Source organism: Hemitrygon akajei, chromosome 18 (assembly GCF_048418815.1).
Source record: "Hemitrygon akajei chromosome 18, sHemAka1.3, whole genome shotgun sequence".
NCBI lineage: Eukaryota > Metazoa > Chordata > Chondrichthyes > Myliobatiformes > Dasyatidae > Hemitrygon > Hemitrygon akajei.
Window position 1 is genome coordinate 39,854,709 of NC_133141.1, and position 21,494 is coordinate 39,876,202.

General features: G+C 37.7%; 1 protein-coding gene across 3 annotated transcripts in view; it reads left to right on the forward strand.

Annotated features, from left to right (window-relative positions):
* LOC140741341 (ORM1-like protein 3) overlaps positions 1-18,470 on the forward strand; it is a 42,423-nt gene extending 23,953 nt beyond the window's left edge. For all 3 annotated transcript variants that reach the window (XM_073071458.1, XM_073071459.1, XM_073071457.1), the window contains 3 exons: positions 1,662-1,853; positions 13,455-13,606; positions 14,951-18,470. In XM_073071458.1, the coding sequence (XP_072927559.1) occupies positions 1,680-1,853; positions 13,455-13,606; positions 14,951-15,086 (462 nt within the window). In that variant the 5' untranslated portion in view covers positions 1,662-1,679 and the 3' untranslated portion in view covers positions 15,087-18,470. The remainder of the gene's footprint in view (positions 1-1,661; positions 1,854-13,454; positions 13,607-14,950) is intronic.
* The last annotated feature ends 3,024 nt before the right edge of the window (positions 18,471-21,494 follow it).

Sequence of the window (21,494 nt, forward strand, 5' to 3'; positions counted from 1 at the left end):
TTTAGCTGCGTTTCAGGCGTTTCATACGTATTAATACTAAGCATCCTCTAGTGCTAGTTTGAAATCATTAGGGCATCCCATCCTAATGACTGCGTGGGGGAAAGTGAAATATAGAGCATAAAATTTGTAGTAGTTGATGCATCAGTTAAATCCATGAAATGAAAAGGGCTAACGTGAAAAGTCCTAAAGAATTAACATTTTTTTTCAGTTCTGATGAAGGATCCCAGCTCAAGACATCAACTGTTTATTTTCCTCTGTAAATGCTTCCTGACTTGCTGAGTTCCTCCAGCATTTGTTTGTGTTGCTCACAATTTCCAGCATCTGCAAAATATTGTGTTTAACACTTTTCATCCTTGAATAACATACACATTGTACTGTGACCAATTGTCTGTGTCCTTCATCCAGTACAGCCACTTTAAACCACCTGCTGTGTGTTTGGCTGGCTATTCATGCAAACCACATGAATATACTGTACAGGGTATGCATATCTAAAATGCCACTTGTGACAGTGCATTATAATTAATAGTACTGATCATTTAGAGTACTGAAATTCCAATTAATTTCAGTGCCTCTGGACTAGTAAGGAGAAGGGAGAAAACAGGGAAAGTATCTTTCATTTTGCTCGCTTTCCAGTAACTCCTTTTGGTGCATATAAATTAGGGGTCGATGTATGGTCAGAGTCCTATACAAGTTCTTGTCACAGTGCAGACTGCTGCTCACTTATAAAGTAAATTCATGAAAGAACAAATGATTAGCGAGTATTAGCTATAAGGAGTGGTGAGACAAATAATGGATTTTTTTTCTCTGCAGATATGTTGATCACCTGCCAGTTCTTTCAACTGGCCTTTTGCAGATATCAATTTTTCATCTATTGATGATTTGATAACAAAAGCTGGATATTTTCAAAATTGTGAGAAGATCATTAATTATGAAGAAGAGTTGAATGACTACCTCTATTTAAATAATTTCAAAATTCAAGTTTTTAATCAAAATATGATACGAATTTTACTTTGTCTTAAAAGGTCAACTAAATCTTCTGTTGAGTAAGCATACCTGGTAACTGACAAGATTAATTTTAAATTCATTTTTAGAATTGAGCAATTCTCATTCTCTTTGTCAAGAACATAGTTCCTTTCTGTAAGCCTTTCACCTTTGTTATATTTGATGCTTTTGAATACTGACAATTGTAAATTAGTATCTTCTTAATATTCCCAGTTCACTTTTCACTAAATTAACTATTGAAAATAGTTGCGGGCTAGTTAGTTGTCAGGGCTGCACATCCAGGCAAGTGGAGAGTTTTTCTCTACGTTCCTGATTTGGGCCTTGTAAATGGTTGAAGAGCTTTGGGGAAGGTGATCCAGTCATTGCAGAATACCCAGCTTTTTGCCTACTTTTGCTGACACAGTATTTAAGAGTTAAGTTTCTAGTCAGCGGTCACTCCCTAGCCCTTCTTCTCTCCAAGGTTATAACTTTGCTGTTAAATAACGCTGTTTATTTTTTAGCTGAATTTTCATCTTTGAGTTTGTTTTTATTGGTGGGGAAGAGTGGGGAGTGGAGTGTTGGTTGACGTTATTGTATTTCTTTAACCACAGATGATGTTTGGAGCGCTTTTTTTTATATTTTGGGAATTGCTAATTTTATATTCTTTCCCCCTTTTTTAGGTTGTAAAGAAACAAACCATGAATGTGGGTACTGCTCACAGCGAAGTGAATCCAAATACCCGGGTTATGAATAGCCGTGGGATTTGGCTGTCTTATATCTTGGGAATTGGATTACTTCATATCATTCTCTTGAGCATCCCATTCTTCAGTGTGCCAGTAGTATGGACTCTCACCAATATCATTCATAATATGGTAAGGCTGTCTGAAGTATAACGTGCTTTTCAGAGTCTGTTAAATGCTTGTTTTTTTAGCCAAATAATTACTATATTTTTGAATTGAGGTGGTGTGCAGCCTTCTTGTAGTGCTTGTTTTATTTTAATTTTGTTACATTTGTATCATTTTCCTATGCTTAATTTTTCTTTCAGTTGCCATCATATTTCATAACATTGAACCTCTGTCATAAATCATGGAGGTAAAATACTTTAAAAACAGTCAGGACTTGCAAAATGCTCCCAGTGAAAATATTTTGTCTCTTGATTTTTTTTTCCAAAAAGTCTTCACTTTCAAAATCACTTTGTTCCAAACAAACACCAGCATTCAATATGTACTCAGATTTTATCACTTAAAATGAAAACCCATAGTCTTTTTATAAACATTTTTAAATTTCTAAAACTAAGAAGAAATGTTCATGAAATGGTAGAATGCAGGTTGGTGCTTCAATAAGTAATGTGTGCGCTTCCGATGCATCATTTACTGGTTTAAAAAAAAATTGGCTTGCTGAGATTGCTGTCTTCATTTTTATCCTTTGAAGCATTTTGTCTTGAAGGACAGATAGAAGAATTATTCCTGAAATTGATGAATGCCCCACTATAACCCTGCAATGGCCACTGCTCAGGTGGCCCAATCTCACTCCTTGAAAGTGGTCAAAATTAATTGATTGTTCCTTTTAAACACCCATGGTACACCAGATTTCTAATATTATAAAACTCCAGTCCTAGTTTATACCATGTCTGGTGTATCTACACTTGTTCAAACCTGACAATGACAAATTGTACCTGAATCACTCTTAAAGTATGTTTTGGTAAGAATAAATATGTTTCAAGGTGATTGCAATTATTTTAGATAAAATAGTGGCAATCAATAAAACAGTCTATACCTTGTGGATTAAATGTGCACTAATGATGGAGTTGACCCTTTTAGGAGCATCAAAGTGAATCAGCAAATTTATTTTAATTTCCATTGATCTTTGTAGACAATTTGCTGAATGCTGTCATGTTTTATTTTTCCTAGGTTGGCAGAGATTTTGTGATCTGTGCAGTTTCCATTCTTTCCACACTACATTTCTTTGTGATGTTCTTTATTCATGATGTTCCCAGAAATAGTGCTATTTAAAATTTTTTTTTAGCATTGTCAACCACTTTGCATGATTGCTGCAGTTTGCATACAAGGTTAAAACCCTTTTGTAAATCTGTATGCAAACTCGGGTTCAGGTTCAAGTTTATTATCATCTGACTATATATGTTAAACAACGTTCCTCTGGACCCTGATGCACCCACAATACATATATCACATGCAGCACTTTATATAGCTCAGGTGCCTAAGACTTGCACAGTGTCGTATTTGTCAAAGTGGAGCAGAGAGCAAGATTGTAAATCTGGCGGGAGTAAAGGATATTGGAAATGGCAAGGGTGGAGCGCCACAGGAGGGGTGTGGGACAGGTAGCAAAGAAGGAGTGGCACGGGTGCAGACACATCCAGCCTTGAGACACCAGGCAAGGACATTTGATTCTAAACAATTGGTTTATTGATCATTACAGAATGTCTCTCTGGTGCTTCCTGCTCCTTCCCCTCTTCCTTGCCTTTTTCCCAACTGTGATTCCCCTCTCCCTGCCCCCTCCCCACTCTGACCACAATCGAGACCCATATCAGAATTGGGTTTATCATCACTTGCTTAAGTCATGAAATTTGGCTTTTTTTGGTGTGGCAGCAGTACAGTGCAATACATAAAATTATTACAATACTGTGCAAAAGTCTTGGATGCCCGAGCTATATACGTATGTGCCCAAGACTTTTGGATAGATCTGTAAAACAAAATATTACCACAAATAAGTTAAAATATAATTCAAAATACAAACTGCAGCACTCTCTTCACTTGTAAGCAAATTACAGCAATCTAATCACGCAAGTGCCTGGCAATACAAAACTATTTATCTCTCTTCCAAAAGACTACCTCTTCCTGGAAATGATAGTCTTCCACTCTTGAATATGGGAAGTTGCATGGTGGTTGTCCATCATGTCTGACGATGAAAGGAAACCTGTGCAGGATAGTTTTTAAAGTGGAAAAAGCTGTTGTTCTGGGTCAGCTCCACTCTCTTAGGAGACCTTAGGAGTCCGAGTCTAGTGGTATAAACAAGTGTCACAAATAAAGGTCCTCCTTGGTTGCAGTGGATGACCATGACATCTCCTGTGCCTTGTCATCATGCCCTCCGCTCTCCAGGGAGTGTTGCAGTATTGCTTTCCTGGTTGTTGGATCTCACTGTAGATCTCATCTGCCCAGTTTGCCAGGGCTACCTCTGCATTCCAGGACAGATATGTCCCTATCTCACTGGGGCGTGAGGCCACCCTCACCTGGTTTAGTGTCCCTCTCGAAGCAGTGTACTAGGGTGTGGCTGCTGTCACATGCAAACAGCCACTTGGAGTCACAGGTGAGAGCTCAATGTCTGGTGGGGCCCAAAGGTGAGTGAGCTGCCTGAGAGCAGGCATGACAAGCCCTTTCACCAGAGGTGCTACCCTTCCCTGGACACCCCATACACCCCAAATCAAGCCTCTGTTTTATAATCAAACTCTTAATATTTTCTGTTGTCTTAGTTGAGTCACCTGCCTGGAAACAGTTAGAGAACTCTGCTTAAATGAAGGAATAGAGTTATGTGGCACAATAGCTAAAGAAACAGGAAGTAGAAAATTACAATGGGGTGCTGGTAGGTTAAATGAATGGAAAGCAGTGGAGGAACAAAGAGATTTAAGGTCTTTGAACAATAATTACTAAAAATTTAAACATTAAGAGAATATTTTATCTTGATCAGATTTGAACACAGTATTAATGTTACAGTTCTATAAACTGGTTAGATCTCAACTAAAATACTGTAATATATCAGAAAGGATCTGGCCTTGGAGGGGGGCAAAATGCAGATTCACTAGTACAAAATTGGGACAACCGAATGCATAGGCTAAGGTTGTATTTTCTTGAATGCATATGACTAATATATATTGTTATGTTTAAAGTGATTAGAATATGATAGAATAAGTCTGAACCATTTTTTTATAGATGGGAGTCCAGAATAAGAGCTTGTTAGTTTGGAATAAGAGAAAGGCTGACTGTAATGATTTCAGGAAGTATTACTTCAATAAAATGTTTTGGCAATCTGAAAGACCTACTTCTGTTCAAAATAGCTGACGTAATAGTGTTTGCATTTTGTAACAAGCTGAGCTAATCTTTAACTGTCTGATGACTATAACACCCATGTCCTCTCTCTCAATAGTTTACTTCTCACTATTCATCCCCACCCCACCCAAATAATTAAGTAACTGAGAAGTTTCAAAGTTTCAACTTCATTATTTAAATGTTACTTTAATTGGGGCTGCTACCTAAATAGAACGTTTATTGTCATTGTGATGTTCTACAGTACCTGGAATTGTCTTACTGAATATTTACTGCCTCCATTCTGTTCTCTTCTGATCAACTGTTAATTAATCTATTATGTGGTCTCAGTTTCTAGAAGCCAAGAGCTGCCTATAAGTTTCCTCGTGACAGCAGTCAGAACTTATTTTTATTCATAGCTTACTAGTTATACTTTGAAGACCAGTTTTATCCTGAGGTTATGATAAATGTTTTCTAAATTCAAGCTTTTTGTCTATTCATTAGTTTAAATATCTAAAAATGACCTGTACATCTTTTTTCCTTATTCACCTTTTCCTTGCATGGTGCATGTTAACCCGAAGAAATTGCACCCTTTTAGACAGTATGATGTTGAACCAGTCTGTTGAATATCCTGGACTACTGTATTTTTCTTCTTTGAGAGCATCTTGATCTGTTCTGCAATTGAAAAGTCTTCGTCTTGCAGTCATTTGTTGCCACAGAAGATGTACATGGCTGTACCATCTGTCATTAAAAGATGTTCTCGGGTCTCATTGACTGAGATTGGCTCTAAAGTGGGAAGTTGGCCTTCTTTGTAGAACCCCGATAGATTATCCTCGCAAATGATACATACTACTTCAGTGTTGTTGTCACTGTCTCTTTCTTGGCTCGTCATTCCAAATTTGCTGCTTTTTCTCCTTTAACCAGTAGAGAAAAACAATTTTGGCAGCCAGATAATGTTTACTGAGAGTTCGTGGTTGGACACTGTAGGAACATTCTGCTCACATCAAATAATATCAGTTTCTCTCAAACATCAAGCCCTCGAGGCATTATTCAGGTTACCTGAAGAAATGTTCAAAGTGGCAGATGCAAAGTCATTGACCTTCACTGGGTAAACATGTACTGGGTATCTTTGTTCACCTGTGAGCACAGTGTATCTGCTACACAGATTAATGCTAGGATGTTTTCTAGCCTTATTTAGAAACAGCTGCCATCAGCCCCCAAAGGTGTGGGTTGTTCTGTGGCAGTGGTTCCCAAACTCGTGCCCCAGCTAGCCACATACTCTTACCAGCATATGTTTTGTATTCCCTCAAGTCTTAATTTTATTCTTTTGCTTAACATTGTTAAATACTCCTTCATGGAAGCTTATAAGGTCCACATTAATTAGGGCTAATATGTGTTATGTGATTTCCTGGGATCAAAATATTACAATCAACTCTTAATTATAATAAATATCCTTGATGGTATCCAACAATGAGAATTAAATCAGTTGCTTATTTTATTTTATATATGACCGTGTTTTGTTTTTAAGGGTACATTTTCTGTAGATTGAGTATCTCTTGCATATTGCAGATAGGTGATTTTATGGGCAAATTTCCAAACTAATATCTGGAGGCCTGACCTTTGGTCTACTGAAATAAGTTGATATCCCACCATGACACATGGGAAATTTCAATGTATTTAAATATCCAAGCTGTTATTAGTAATAGTAGCCATGTTATTGTCTGACTAATTCATCACTGTCATTCAGGGAGCAAATTCTGTCATCTTTACTCAATCTGGCCCTTGTATGACTCCAGGTCTATTGGTATGCTTGACTTTCAACTATCCCATGAAACCACCCAGCTCGTCCAATCATTTTGAGGTGCGGTCTTGTAATATCCATATCCAGACAAATTAAACAAAAACAATTAAGTTGGACTTTGATGCAGCCAAGACCTAGATTTTATACTTTTGTATATAAGGTACGTAAAAGTGCTGTCCAGATTGTCGGAACCCCAGCACTCGCCACTCTTCAATCTCCAATCTCAGTCTGTTTCTAATAGATATAAACCCATGTGACTGCATTCAAAATCTTTCTTAAAGGAATCACATGGTAGAAGGTTCATAATACTCCATTAGAAAGTTCCCTTGGACATGTGAGCCCTATGTACAACCTTAAATTGTATTAGGGCATGTTTAGCACAAATAGAAGAAGAATTGACTAATTGTAAAATTTTCTCCCACTGCTTAGTGGGTATAAGACAGTGAAGTTATTTTTCCCATTCCTTAATTTTTTCTGATACTCCTGGCTGTATTTTCATGATCATATTATAAATGATGGCTACTAAACCCTTCTGGCAAGGATTCAGAGCTAAAAAAATTTCAGTAATGTCCATTGGACATAATTTCAGAAAAGACTAACATATTATTCAAGAACTTTCTAACTTGCAAGTATCTAAAACCTGTGACAGATGTCATTCTGAAGTTGCTTCATTGACCCACATGTTTTGGTCTTGCCCCTGTTTGCAAAATTATTGGAAAGATATTTTCGGTATTATTTCAACAGTTTTGAATATCAAATTGCAACCACATCCTATTACTGCAATTTTCGGTTTACCAATGGTGGATAATAGTTGTTTATCCCCCTCAGCCCGGCGGATGATTGCATTTGTTACATTAATGGCTTGAAGATCTATCCTATTGAACTGGAAAGAAATTAATCCTCCAACTATATTTCAGTGGTTTTCTCAAACTATTTCTTGTTTGAGTTTAGAAAAAATTAGAAGTGTTGTCTTTGACCCTTCAGTTAAATTTGAAGAAACTTGGAGACCATTTATTCAACATTTTCATATGAGCTAAACTGACTTTTCCTAAACCTTACTTTTATTATCCTTAATTATTTGGATGGAGGTGCGGAGTTATTGACGCTACTGTGTATATTTGACATAATGCCCATGTTGGTTAGGTTTCTTTTTTTGGGGGGGTTTTCTTATTTACTCCATTTTTTGTAACTACTATGAGTTTGGGAGGTTATTGTATATGGACTATCATCTATTTGTATTTATGCCTTAACCTATTAATTATGTACTCTCAAGCTCTATGTATTTGTGTTTCATTTGTTTGTTTAAAATTAATAAAAAGATTTAAAAAGAAAGAAAGTTCCCTCCAAGGTTGAGATTAAGGCAGGCAAAGGATTAAAAAGTGGAGTCTACTTTATTCATTTGAACTTTAATCTGGATCTTCTAGTGCGCAATACTGGCGAGCTGCTCAAAATATCCCAATTCTGAACCATAACTGGAGCCAATTATAACAATTTGACCTTCTTTTAACTACAGTATGAACAACGTGTAGAGATGGTAAATATAAAATTTTGGCATAATTGGGGTTTATGTAAGAAGACTGATCGGAAGCTCTAATTTATAGTGACTGAACACCAACATACTGCACAGTATGTCTATTTAGATGTATTAAAAGTTATTTTACACTGTGGGCACAATTTTTTGCCAAAAGTTACATTAGAATATACTTTATATAGTTCTTGGGAATATATTGCTCATTAGCATATGACGCATGCTTGCTCTAATTTTAGATAATTCTGTGACTTTCTTTCCAATTTATATTCCTACCATGACCTTTAGAACATAATTTTGGAGGCTGATCTACATTTTACAGAAAAGCTTTATAGTGTCATCTGGTAAAATGATTCCATATCCAGTTATGAATGTTTTAATCATTTACTTACCAGATGCCAATGAGCAGTTACCATGGGCCAGACACTTGCTTTCTCCCATGAATCTTAAAGAATCAAGATGAAAAGTATTATCTGATTACTGTTGACTAATGACTTTCTCCAAACCGTTTTGTTAAAATTCTAGCACACTTTCTCTGGTGATTTAATATAGTTTGCGGCAGGGCATCATTACAGGTTGCAACTACTGGTGCAAAAGTTTTTTTTCGATGACAACACAAGTGAATCTGCAGATGCTGGAAATAAATAAAAACACAAAATGCTGGCAGAACTCAGCAGACTAGACAGCATCTATGGGAGGAGGTAGTGACGATGTTTTAGGTCGAAACCCTTCATCAGGAGTGAAGTAACATGGGATGGTCGAGGGGGGATAAGAAGTGGGCAGAGGGATGAAGTAGAGAGCTGGGAAGTGATAAGCTGAAGGGAAATAGGCTGGGGGAAGGTAGAGAATTATGGGAAATAAAAGAGAAAGAAAGGTAGGGCTGGGGGGAGATTATAGTGAGGGGGGAAAAAGAGAACCAGATTAAAATTATAGATAGGGATGGGGTAAGGGGGGGGGGGGGCAGTGGTATCAACGGAGGACTGTGAGTTGAACGTTCATGCCGGCAGGTAGGAGGCTACCTAGGCGGGAGATAAGGTATTGTCCATTCATCCCCCACATCCCTCCCCACCGACCTCCCTCCAGACACATCTTCCCCTCCCCCCCCCCCCCAACTCTTGGCTTTCCGCAGGGATCACTCCCTATGCGACTCCCTTGTCCATTCATCCCCCCCCCCCCCCATCCCTCCCCACCGACCTCCCTCTGGGCACTCATCCCTGCAAATGGAAGAAGTGCTACACCTGCCCCCACACTTCTTCCCTCACCACCATCCTAGGTCCCAGACAGTCCTTTCAGGTGAGGCACCACTTCACCTGCGAGTCAACTGGGGTGATATACTTTATCCGGTGCTCCCAATGTGGCCATTTATACATTGGGGAGACCCGCCGCAGACTGGGAGACCGTTTCGCCGAACACCGGCGCTCAGTCCTCCAGCAGTGGCGGGATCTCCCTGTGGCCACACACTTCAATTCCACAGATAACTCTCACTCCGATATGTCTGTCCATGGCCTCTTCTACCGTCAAGATGAGGCCACACGCAGGTTGATGGAGCAATACTTTATCTCCCGCCTAGGTAGCCTCCTACCTGCTGGCATGAACATTCAACTCACAGACCTCCGTTGATACCCCTGCCCCCCCTTACCCCCAATCCCTGCCTATAATTTTAGTCTGGTTCTCTTTCTCTTTTCCCCCCTCACTACAATTTTCCCCCAGCCCTACCTTTCTTTCTCTTTTATTTCCCATAATTCTCCACCTTCCCCCAGCCTATTTCCCTTCAGCCTATCACTTCCCAGCTCTCTACTTCATTCCTCCCCCCACTTCTTATCCCCCCTCGACCATCCCATGTTACTCCACTCCTGATGAAGGGTTTCAGCCTGAAACGTCATCACTACCTCCTCCCATAGATGCTGTCTGGCCTGCTGAGTTCTGCCAGCATTTTGTGTTTTTATTTTTTTTATATTGGTTTTGAGAAAAGGAGTTGATGTGCTGAGATTTCAGTAAAGAAAGGGGTAATGTATGAGGAGCATTTGTTGGCTGTAGGGGGGTGGGGAGATCTCATTGATACCTATTGAATGTTGAAAGGCCTAGATAGAGTGGATGTGGACAGGATGTTTCCTATAGTGGGGAAGTCTAGGATCAGAGGGCACAACCTCAGAATACAAGGATGTCCCTTTAAAACAGATGAGAAGGAATTTCTTTAGCCAGAGGGTGGTGAATCTGTGGATTTCATTGCGACAGACAACTGTGGAGGCCAAGTCATTGGACATGTTTAAAATGAAGGTTGATAGTTTCTTAATTAGTAAGGGTGTCAAAGGCTATGGAGAGAAGGCAAGGGAATGGAGTTGAGAGGGATAATAGATCATCCATGATGGAATAGCACAGCAGACCTGATGGGGCGAATTCTGTTTAAGGTCTTATGATTTCTGTAACATCTTGAAGCAATTCCATGGAGGCAGATATAGGAGGTTGTCAGTGTGTAAAAGCATGCAGAAAGATTAAATGATGGGTGAGAGGAGATACCTGAAGGTCATTAGAGATTGTCATGAGGTAAAGCCAAGAATACAAAAAGAGAGCTGTTTGTCAGCTTAACTCATCACACCTCTACTTTCAACTGAACTAACAATTGGTGGCATTGCCAGCTGTCCTTTTCGGCTTTCTAGGGACAATAACAGACATCAGCCAATAGACATCTTGGCACAAAACTCTTAAGTGCAGCCCCCTCATTCAGTCTGTGGGACAGTGTTGCCAAGAACCATGATTCTCTGGCTGCTAGGAGTACTTGCACCCTCTGCTTACTGACCTATGTTAGCTCCTGGTTCACAGGACCTGTAATTGTGGCACAGCTAGTAGAGTTGCTAATTTGTAGTACAAGGTACTTGGGTTCAACCCTGACCTTGAATGTTGTCTGTGTAGAACTTGTACATTCTTTCTGTGACTGTGTTTTCCTCCCACATTGCAAAGAAATGCAGTTTGGTAGGTTAATTGACCACTGTAAATTGCCCTTGATGTGTAGGAGAATTATAGCATTTTGAGGGAATTGAGAACGTGGGGAGAATAAAAATGGATTAACATCGGACTGGGTGGTTGATGGGTTGGTACAGACTATTTAGACTAGAAGGGCCTGTTGGTGTTGTATCTCTTTATGACTTATTTTATAAGTAAGTTAGATGGAGGAATACAATTGCATAGTAAAATGTTGAGCAATTTTGCTTTCTGATTTTTGGATCTGTTTGTTAACTTTAGGATTCAAATGGCAATGAAGCTTAAAGTTTCCTATGTAATTAGAGAAAATTACATATGTTTGAACCAGTCTGTTCAGTGTTGCACTCTCATTCATACAGATGGGCTACAAGTTTAATAAATAGAGTAGACAGTAATTGAAGATGGAAATCATTTGCTTTTGGAATGCATTTAGTGAAATCTGGACAGATTGAGATGTGTGGTTAATGGCAGATTTGCAAGACTAGTGCTGAGAAATGCAAATGGACCAAGTCTTAAGACATAGACTTCCTCAATTCCCTGAAGTGTTCCCTTGCTGAAATTAAAAGGTGGATTCTGCAAGAAAGATCCAAAGAGGTTTAGTGATGGATTTCCAGAGTTGCTGAGCCCGCCATCTGAAGCAGTCCCGATATCTCAGCAGCATTTGTAGTGCAGGAATAGTTTACAAAGATGGAAGGAATTAAGCCCACAGAGGGGTTTGAAAGTAAGGGTGGGAGCTTTGAAATTGAGCAGTTGCTAATGGGATCTATTGTAAATCAGCAAGCACGGGAGTGAGGCATGATTCAAGCTGGCACACAGATAGTTGACCCCCAAATATTGTCAAGTTTATGGTTAGTAGATTGAAAGAGTTGGTGAAAACTGCTTTGGAATAGCCCAGTCGAAAGATAATGAAAGCGTGGGTGAGAATTTTAGCAGCAGGTGAGAATGCAGAGACAGAATTAGTTGGTTTTATAGATCTGCAGACAAGCAGTCCTACCAATGTAGTGGTGCAAATATGGGGCTGTCGGATTTCTGAAATTTATAGGAAAATCCAAAAGGGAACCAGAATGCAAGGATTGTGAGAGAAAGTAGACAAAGCACAGAAATACCCACGTTCTGAGTAGCAAAGTAAGTATGGGGGGGGGGGGGGGGGAACAAAAAAAAAATCTGTTCCTACTTCTAGTTCTGGTATTCTTAAATATCCCTGTAAGTGGCCAAAGTGCTAAAGTGCTACACCTGCCCATTCACCTCCTCCCTCAACTTAATTCAGAGCCCCAAACAGTCCTTCCAGGTGAGGCAACACTTCACCTGTAAGTCTGCTGGGGTCACCTATTGTATCCAGTGCTTTTGATGCAGCCACCTCTACGTTGGTGAGACCCGTTATAAATTTGGGGACAACTTCGTTGAGTACCTCCGCTCCATCGCCTAAAGCAGAACTCACCAGTGGCCCAACAGTTTAATTCTGACATGTCAGTACATGGCATCCACTTGTGCCAAAATGAGGCCACCCTCAGGGTGGAGGAGCAAACACCTTGTATTCAAACAACCATATTTTGTAACTCCAGCTCAGTGGGTAAAATGAACAGTGCCGATCTGATTTGTCAAATAGAGGAAGCTCAGTTGATTTTCTCCTCTAAGGCAGAGAAAATGTTGTTCAATAGGTACATTTAATGTCAGAGAAATATATACAATATACATCCTGAACATCCATGTTGTATCCCATATGCTCATACAAGTAGCTGAGGGAATTGCATTTCAAAATGTGCTATTCCACATCAATGGTGCCAGTTGCAATTGAGTTCTAGTGAAGATTTTGTAATTCTGTGGAATAATGTTTAATTAATTTTTCTAAATTCTATTAGTCTGAGAATTTTCTAAATTCCAAGTTAGCTGAAGCTCTAAGTAGGGTAGTGAACTTTTGGAAGTCCCAGTTGTATTATATTTGTCAGAGGTATACAGACCAGTAAATTTAGAAATGTGATTTGTGCTAGCTTTCTGAATGGAAACACTGGCATCTTAACTTGTCTCTATTGCTGTTCTGTCAGTTTAGTTTATCTTCATTCCAGTATTTGCTGCAAGGTAAGAACACTGAATGTATGCATATATAATTCTTTTTCCCTTCTACCTCCAGGGAATGTATATATTTCTGCACACTGTAAAGGGAACGCCATTTGAAACTCCAGACCAAGGAAAAGCACGGCTGTTAACCCACTGGGAGCAGATGGATTACGGAGTGCAGTTTACAGCCTCGCGCAAATTCCTTACTATCACACCCATTATCTTGTGAGTTTGAGATATAATCTTTGAAGACTGAGTCAGCTCATGGAATTGTGACCAGTCTGGAACTTGCAAGTTTTCTTTCCTTTTAATATAACTTTGCTGAAATGTCAATTCTGTAAAATCTAAAAGAATGTTTCCCTATGTTCCTGTTCTCTACAATCACACCCCAAAATATTTCAGTGCAGGAAATCCACCTTGCATAATCTTAGGCTGCACACTTCAAAAATTTAAGAACAGTTCAACCAGAATTACATTGGGGACATTACAATCTCTTTTTTTTTTACAATATTTTTATTCAGAAGAAAAAAAACAAGATTTACAGAGTGCAACACATAGATACATCTCAACATAACTTGTGTACATTCATATATTGTAATAAAATTGATCAAAATGTTATAGCAGATCACACAAAGGTATACCACTCTGTAATCAAAAATTTAAAGATAAGTCATACATCATAAAAGAAATTTTTTATATAAAAAAAAGTCAACCCCCTACCAACTACCAAAGAAAAAAGCTGATGGATGACAATGGATAATTAGGAAAAAAAAGACATATTCACTTAAGAAGAGAAGATAAAAATATACAAAAAAGTCTGTGCACTGTTAAACTTTATAAATTGGAAAAGTAATTTAGGAAAGGTCCCCATATATCATACAAAGATTGTTTTGAATTTAAGACTGAGCAGCGGATCTTTTCTAAATTTAAATAAGACATAATATCATGTAGCCATTGAAGATGTGTAGGAGGGGTAGACTCCTTCCATTTAAGCAAGATCGCTCTTCTTGCTAAAAGAGGTAAAAACTAAAACCTGTAAGAACTAAAACCTAAAAACTAAAAACAATCTCTCAAACCAGAGAAGTTGGTGGGAGGGTAAATAGTTTATACTACTGGGAAGATTAGGATTGTGGTGAGGAATTGGCATGCGAGTCCACCATATCATCTGGATATCCTCAGTTATATTTGCAGTCGCTCATTGGATGTGATGGTCTCCAAGCTTGATAAGATGGTTCTCACAGGATAGCAGTAAAAGTGGTGAACTACAGGAAGATACTAAAACCCACTGCACCATATCACAAAGTGCTTGATAGAAATAAGTGTGGATCAAAGGCTTAACAAAATTATTTCATTATTGCCTGTCTTAATTAGTGTCAAGTTTAAATTTATGTTGAGTAGCCAAAAATTTAAGCAAGGTATTTATCAAAATTAGAAACCATGCTAGTATTAAAATTTGGCAAGTTTCTACTGGTACCGTAGAAACCCATGAATTATATCTTGGGCTATTAAATAAAAATGCTACAGATTCCTGGGAAGGTTTTCATGCTTTTTGTCTTTTTTCAAAAACAGGTATTTTCTTACCAGTTTTTACACAAAGTACGACAAATTACATTTTGTTATAAATACGATTTCGTTGATGAGCGTCCTCATCCCAAAACTCCCTCAACTTCATGGAGTCAGAATCTTTGGCATCAACAAGTACTAAAAACAGCAATGTCGGCAAGTAAGAAAAAAAGCTATTGGGCCAACCAGCAGCAGAAAGGACACATCGTGATGCTTAGATGTTTATATTCTACATCCTTCAAACTCTTAGCATGGACATATTATTATGATTGGTATATTTGTGAGTGAAGCAGCTCATTTTGCTTGCTGAGATATCACATTAACTATTTGCAGTGCTTGGAACAGAAAGCCTGCTTTTTTATTACTGCCTGTAGATCCCATTTTCTCAAATAATATTTTTGATTCTTTGGTTGCCATATTAAGTTATGGAGATTTTGATATAGTAGACATTTAGTTAATGTGGGGTGTGATTTTTACTGTCCATTGACCAAACAGTTATCAAAGTATAACTTGTAAATATTGTAATGGCAGTAGACCTATGAAGGTACACAGTTTGAATGATATTTTAGAAAACGTGTTTTCATTGTCATAATAGAAGCAACTGGTGAAAAATGTAATATCAAAGTATTTGGTGCTCATGCTCCAACACAGCAGAATTAGGGGTCTTTTACTTTGTTGGGATACTTGTAAACATGGTCTATATGGCTAGATGCCCCTCAAGAAACAGTGCTGGTCTTACTGTGCATTTTAATTGCTTTTTTTTTTTTGCAGATATTATTTATTTTTGTTCTTTGATTTCATATGTTCAGTGTTGTACGTGAAAATTACTAAGGAGAATGTAAAACACTAGTAAAGGTGTGTTTTGAAGCACAGCTCATGAATATTTGAATTAAGAAGGTGGCTTCTGGATACATTTTCTAAAATATATAAAAGTGTTATGTTAATACAGAGTCCATATGTTAACTGAGGACAAGTGGGGCTGGATAATTAAATTTATCTACCCAAGATATAGAGAATCTCAAAGTGATTTATTTTTTTAAACATAAATCAGGATGTTAATTGTTGGAATACTGTAAAACTTTAGCAATCATGCAACTTTCCTGTAAATTTGCCTTTTTTAAAAAAAATCTGTACCTATTGTCGGAGTATATTGTAATTTGACTGATTGAAAAATGCGGTACAATTCTCATTGATTCTTTTTATTATGAGATGGTAGTGATGTACCTGACTTTTATATTCTTATAAAATACCTGCTGCAAACTTGAAGTACAGGCTAGTACATTCAGCTTGTCCTCGAGGTCTGTTAGGACTACAAAAAAATAGCACTGTGAATCATGATTTTTAAGCAATAAATACCATAACAAAGGATCAAAGATAAGCATGGACAGTGAAGCCTTGTGTGGTATAGTATATAGCTTGCTGAACCTTTGTCTTTAGTGATGGCAATTTGAAGCCAGCACTTCCTAAGAGCCGTTTTTCTATCAATCATTTTAAAAAGTTCTGTAATTCTGGAATTGTTTGATTTGATGCAATTTGACAAAAATCTATAAGCCATTAAATTCACTGATTGAGGAAATGTTGTCACGATTGAACATAACCTGGTTACAATGCTGTTACAGACAAGAGGTTACAACATTTTTCTTTAGAAGATGTGGAATTTTGCTTTCCTTACGGGTGTCAAAGACAAAAATGCTATTATCCATTCAAACAACTGATTCAGTTCAAAACAAAAGATTAGCAGCTACCACCATGTGGGTATGAAGCAGAAAATGTATCCTTTTCAGTTAGATCTCTATAACTCAGATGGTTATATGGTCTCTTCATTTATAAATTATTAAAGATAAAAATCAATCTGTTGCTGCACTCTGTGAATATGTTTGTATGAAAGCTGGGCAGGACAAGCATTGAACTCTAATAATTCTTCCCCCCACCCCCCACACCACCAAGGAAATTGCTGTGAAGGTGGGAATAACATGAAACCAAACCAACAACCGATGGAAACAGTGAATAGTCACAGCCACCTCAAGAGTAATTTGTGTATGGTGCAATACACCCATGAAAAGTTTGGGCATTTAAGCCAGCCTGAGAGAAGAAAAATTGGTGCACAGGGGGGAAATAGAACCAGTAAACCAGTTCCTGTTTCCACCTTTGATTTCCTGCTGGCTACAAATTTGAATGATTACTACTTTTAAGTTGGACTTTCAAAGTCTTTAAGAGTACTAATCTTTGGATAAAATCTACCATACCTTTTGAGTTTAAAAATTACGCTTGCATTGGAGGAAGGGTTTTTTTTCCGGTTAGGAGCCAACATGTCTACCAGTATAATCAAGTGAGATTATACAGGTAGACGTGTTTGGGGAAAAAAGCTTTTTCAAAAAGCTGGTAGATGTAAAACAATTTTTTAACATTTTCTAATTTAATTATAAACCTATTTCTTGCACTTGTGCTTTATCATAGAAGAAAAGTTAAAGTTGCTCTATTAAAATATTTACAAGCTGACACCAGTCTGTTCCACTCGAAAGGAAAGCAAAAAGAGAACAGTTGGACCTCAGGCTTTCATTGAAAATAAGATCCAAAACTGGATGACTTTCTTCTTTTAAAAAAAAGATACATTTTAATTTAAAAATCTGAAAAAATATATGAATTAAACCTAAACATCTGTAGCAGTTAAGCATGCCATTGCATAGTTCCTGCAGAAGAAAGGATCATGTGCACAATCAGCTGCATTTTGATTATCAATTACTGAAGGCTACTTATTTAATTGCATTCACAAGCTACCATGAAACTATTGAAAAATTTAGCTTTGTGTCACGTTATGTAAATGCTAATAAGGTGGTAGTGAAAATGTTAAATTTATGTAATCAGGGTTTGTTAACTTTTTAAAATATTGCTTTACTATACTATTTTGATTCCTTGTACAAGATAGTTAAGGCCTTGAATTTATAGATTTTGAATACTGGTAAATATGCTAAGGAAGGTTGTTTTATTATGATGGGTTCTGTATTGTCAAAGTATGAAAACTGGTAAAGTACAGTATTTTTTTTAAAGTTTGGAACATCTTTCTACTTCCAGTATGTATCTTGTCAAATATTAGCAGGTGATTGGGTGGTGCTGAGCAATAACAGTGCCAGTCCAAAGACAGCAAACGTGGGCAAGTTCAGGATAACCCAGGGTCAAACTAATGCACTATTTTTATAGTGGCTATCAGAGGTACAGATTCCAAATTTATTTTGGTGAAATCTGAATAAATTATGTGCCAGAGTGGGGATGTTTGGAATTTTATACCAGTCTATCAGATATGTTTATGAACTATTGAAGAATTACTTGCATTGGGGACTAGTGTTTGAACATATTGTCGTGTATTGTAAATAAGGGTTAATTGAGCATCTGGCGGCAAAAGGTCTTGTAAGCCAACTGTCCTTCTCTGCAGATTTTCATCTAGATCTTTATAAGAAAGTGTGAATAATATTTTTATGATTCCTTTGTACAGTATTCTGATATTTAATAAAGGTCAGTATTCATGTAATATGCTGTCTCCTGCTTTATTCACATGCACTGAAATATTTACTGGAACTTTCAGCTTTTAAGGTGTAAGCAATGGATCTGCCACCACATTCAAGCTTTTGTTTTGTTTCATTTCTGTTTTCTTTCTCCTCCAAATTTGAACTGAAACAAGTGAGCAGCCCTGCCCTCTTTCCAACCACTACCCAGCAGAAATCCAATTTTCACTTGCCAGTTGCAAATTTTACTCACATTTGATCATTGAATTATTATAGTAAACATTTGTTCTATATTACACAATGCAGCTAGAAAGTGCAAAATGTGATTATAAGCCCTTTGCGTTTCACAGAAGTCTCATAGTGTATTTCCCTGCTAAGATTTGAAACGGGCAACTATTTTCACCAGCACCAATTGTTTTTGGCCAGTCAGTATTGACATAATTGTTAGAAACATGGCCCCTCAAGTCCAGTATTTTAAGAGACCTAATAAAATCACTCAAAGTAAACCTTGCACTGAAGTTGAACAATAATTTTAATCAGATGTTAAGTCTTGGAACATAAATGAGTGTCTTTGAGTTTGGTGACAATCTGATAGTTTCACAGTGTTCATTTATTAATAGTATTAATATTAATAATCATACTATTAATGTCACCACCTCAGCTGACATGGTGAATTCATTCTCCAGCCTCTGAATCATTAGCCTTTGCATTGTCCAGTAATTTAACCAAAATTTTACCACTTCCTTCTATGACAATCAGTACAAATGATTAATCAGTTAATATTGCTCATTCTGTTTTTAATCGAGTTGGAACTGTTAGCTCTGTGGACAGAGTAATCCATTTTTATGTCTACGCTTAAATTGTGACTCTGGCAAATATGTCTGGCTATTAGGATTCTTAATGGAACGAAGTTGGGCAGGTTCAACCCAATTATAACTAGGCATACTTCAGCAGCTCAGAACTGGCTTTTGTAGATTTACTTGAGACTACAAGACGTTTTGTGAATCTAAATCATTCACAATGAAATTAAGGTATGTTGGGGCATCATAGAACTTTCCTACAGCTGGTTTTATATTTGCAAAAATACATTATACTGGCAGAGAGATTTTGTACTTTATTATAAATAAAGTTTATTGTTTAAATGATAGTGGACTACTTGACAGATAGACCTCAGTATGTGCGGTTGGGAGACTGTAGGTCTGACACGGTGGTCAGCAGCACAGGAGCGCCGCAGGGAACCGTACTCTCTCCGGTCCTGTTCACCCTGTACACATCAGACTTCCAATATAACTCGGAGTCCTGCCATGTGCAGAAGTTCGCTGATGACACGGCCATAGTTGGGTGTGTCAGGAATGGACAGGAGGAGGAGTATAGGAAACTGATACAGGACTTTGTGATATGGTGCAACTCAAACTACCTGCGTCTCAATATCACCAAGACCAAGGAGATGGTGGTGGACTTTAGGAGATCTAGGCCTCATATGGAGCCAGTGATCATTAATGGAGAATGTGTGGAGCAGGTTAAGACCTACAAGTATCTGGGAGTACAGTTAGACGAGAAGCTAGACTGGACTGCCAACACAGATGCCTTGTGCAGGAAGGCACAGAGTCGACTGTACTTCCTAAGAAGGTTGACGTCATTCAATGTCTGTAGTGAGATGCTGAAGATGTTCTATAGGTCAGTTGTGGAGAGCGCCCTCTTCTTTGTGGTGGCGTGTTGGGGAGGAAGCATTAAGAAGAGGGACGCCTCACGTCTTAATAAGCTGGTAAGGAAGGCGGGCTCTGTCGTGGGCAAAGTACTGGAGAGTTTAACATCGGTAGCTGAGCGAAGGGCGCTGAGTAGGCTACGGTCAATTATGGATAACTCTGAACATCCTCTACATAGCACCATCCAGAGACAGAGAAGCAGTTTCAGCGACAGGTTACTATCGATACAATGCTCCTCAGACAGGATGAAGAGGTCAATACTCCCCAATGCCATTAGGCTTTACAATTCTACCGCCAGGACTTAAGAACTTTTTAAAAGCTATTATTAATGCTTTTTGAGATAGTGATTTAGATGCATATCATATTTTTTACTGAGTTAAGTATTGTATGTAATTAGTTTTGCTACAACAAGTGTATGGGACATTGGAAAAAAAGTTGAATTTCCCCATGGGGATGAATAAAGTATCTATCTATCTATCTATCTATCTATCTAAAAATATTTAATTACCTCCCCCGAATAACATTATCCTGTCTTTGACTATCACAAAATTGATAACCTTGTCCTACAAAACTGGCTAAATGTGATAAAACCAAATGATAAAATCATAATCTTGTTAGTATTCTACCATTTCTAAATCAAATACAGCACATTTCATCTAGCTTCTTGCAAATAAGTTAAAAGTTAACATTATAATAGGCAACAGCAAAGCCAATCAAAAAAATGCATTTAAATGAATTGTAAGAGACAAGGGCTCGACACTGTGAACAACAGCAGGTTTTATAAGTACATGATAACATGATGTGATATAGAATATGCTGACTTAAATTGCAGACTTTACAATATAAAAGTGATGTTGATAGCTAGCCATGTAATCCTAAGCTCCTCTATTATGGTGGCTTGGCTAATGTTCTCTGAGTCAGTAAGTTATTGGTAAAGTCTTCAGGTCAAGGACCAAAGCAAGCTTTTCAGTGCAATACTGAAGCATTATTATGATATGAGAGGTGTTATTAAAGGATTATTATGCTATAAGAGGTACCATTAAACTGATCCCCATTCACTTGCTGTGAAAGTAGTGTTTGACGAAGTATTCAGGATTCAAAATTGTTTAATGTCATTTTCAGTACACAAGTGTAAAGCAGAACAAAATTGTTATTCCGGATCTGATGCAGCATAAAAAAACAAAGATAAAGAAAATAATAATAATAAAAATCACAGATAAATACATAAGATAGCTTGTATACATAGACAATATGTGCATAAAATGACACTAGGCACATGAATGTACAAAAGGTATAGGAAATGATAAAGTAGTGGTGGTTGGCAGTGTAGTTAGTGGGTGGGGT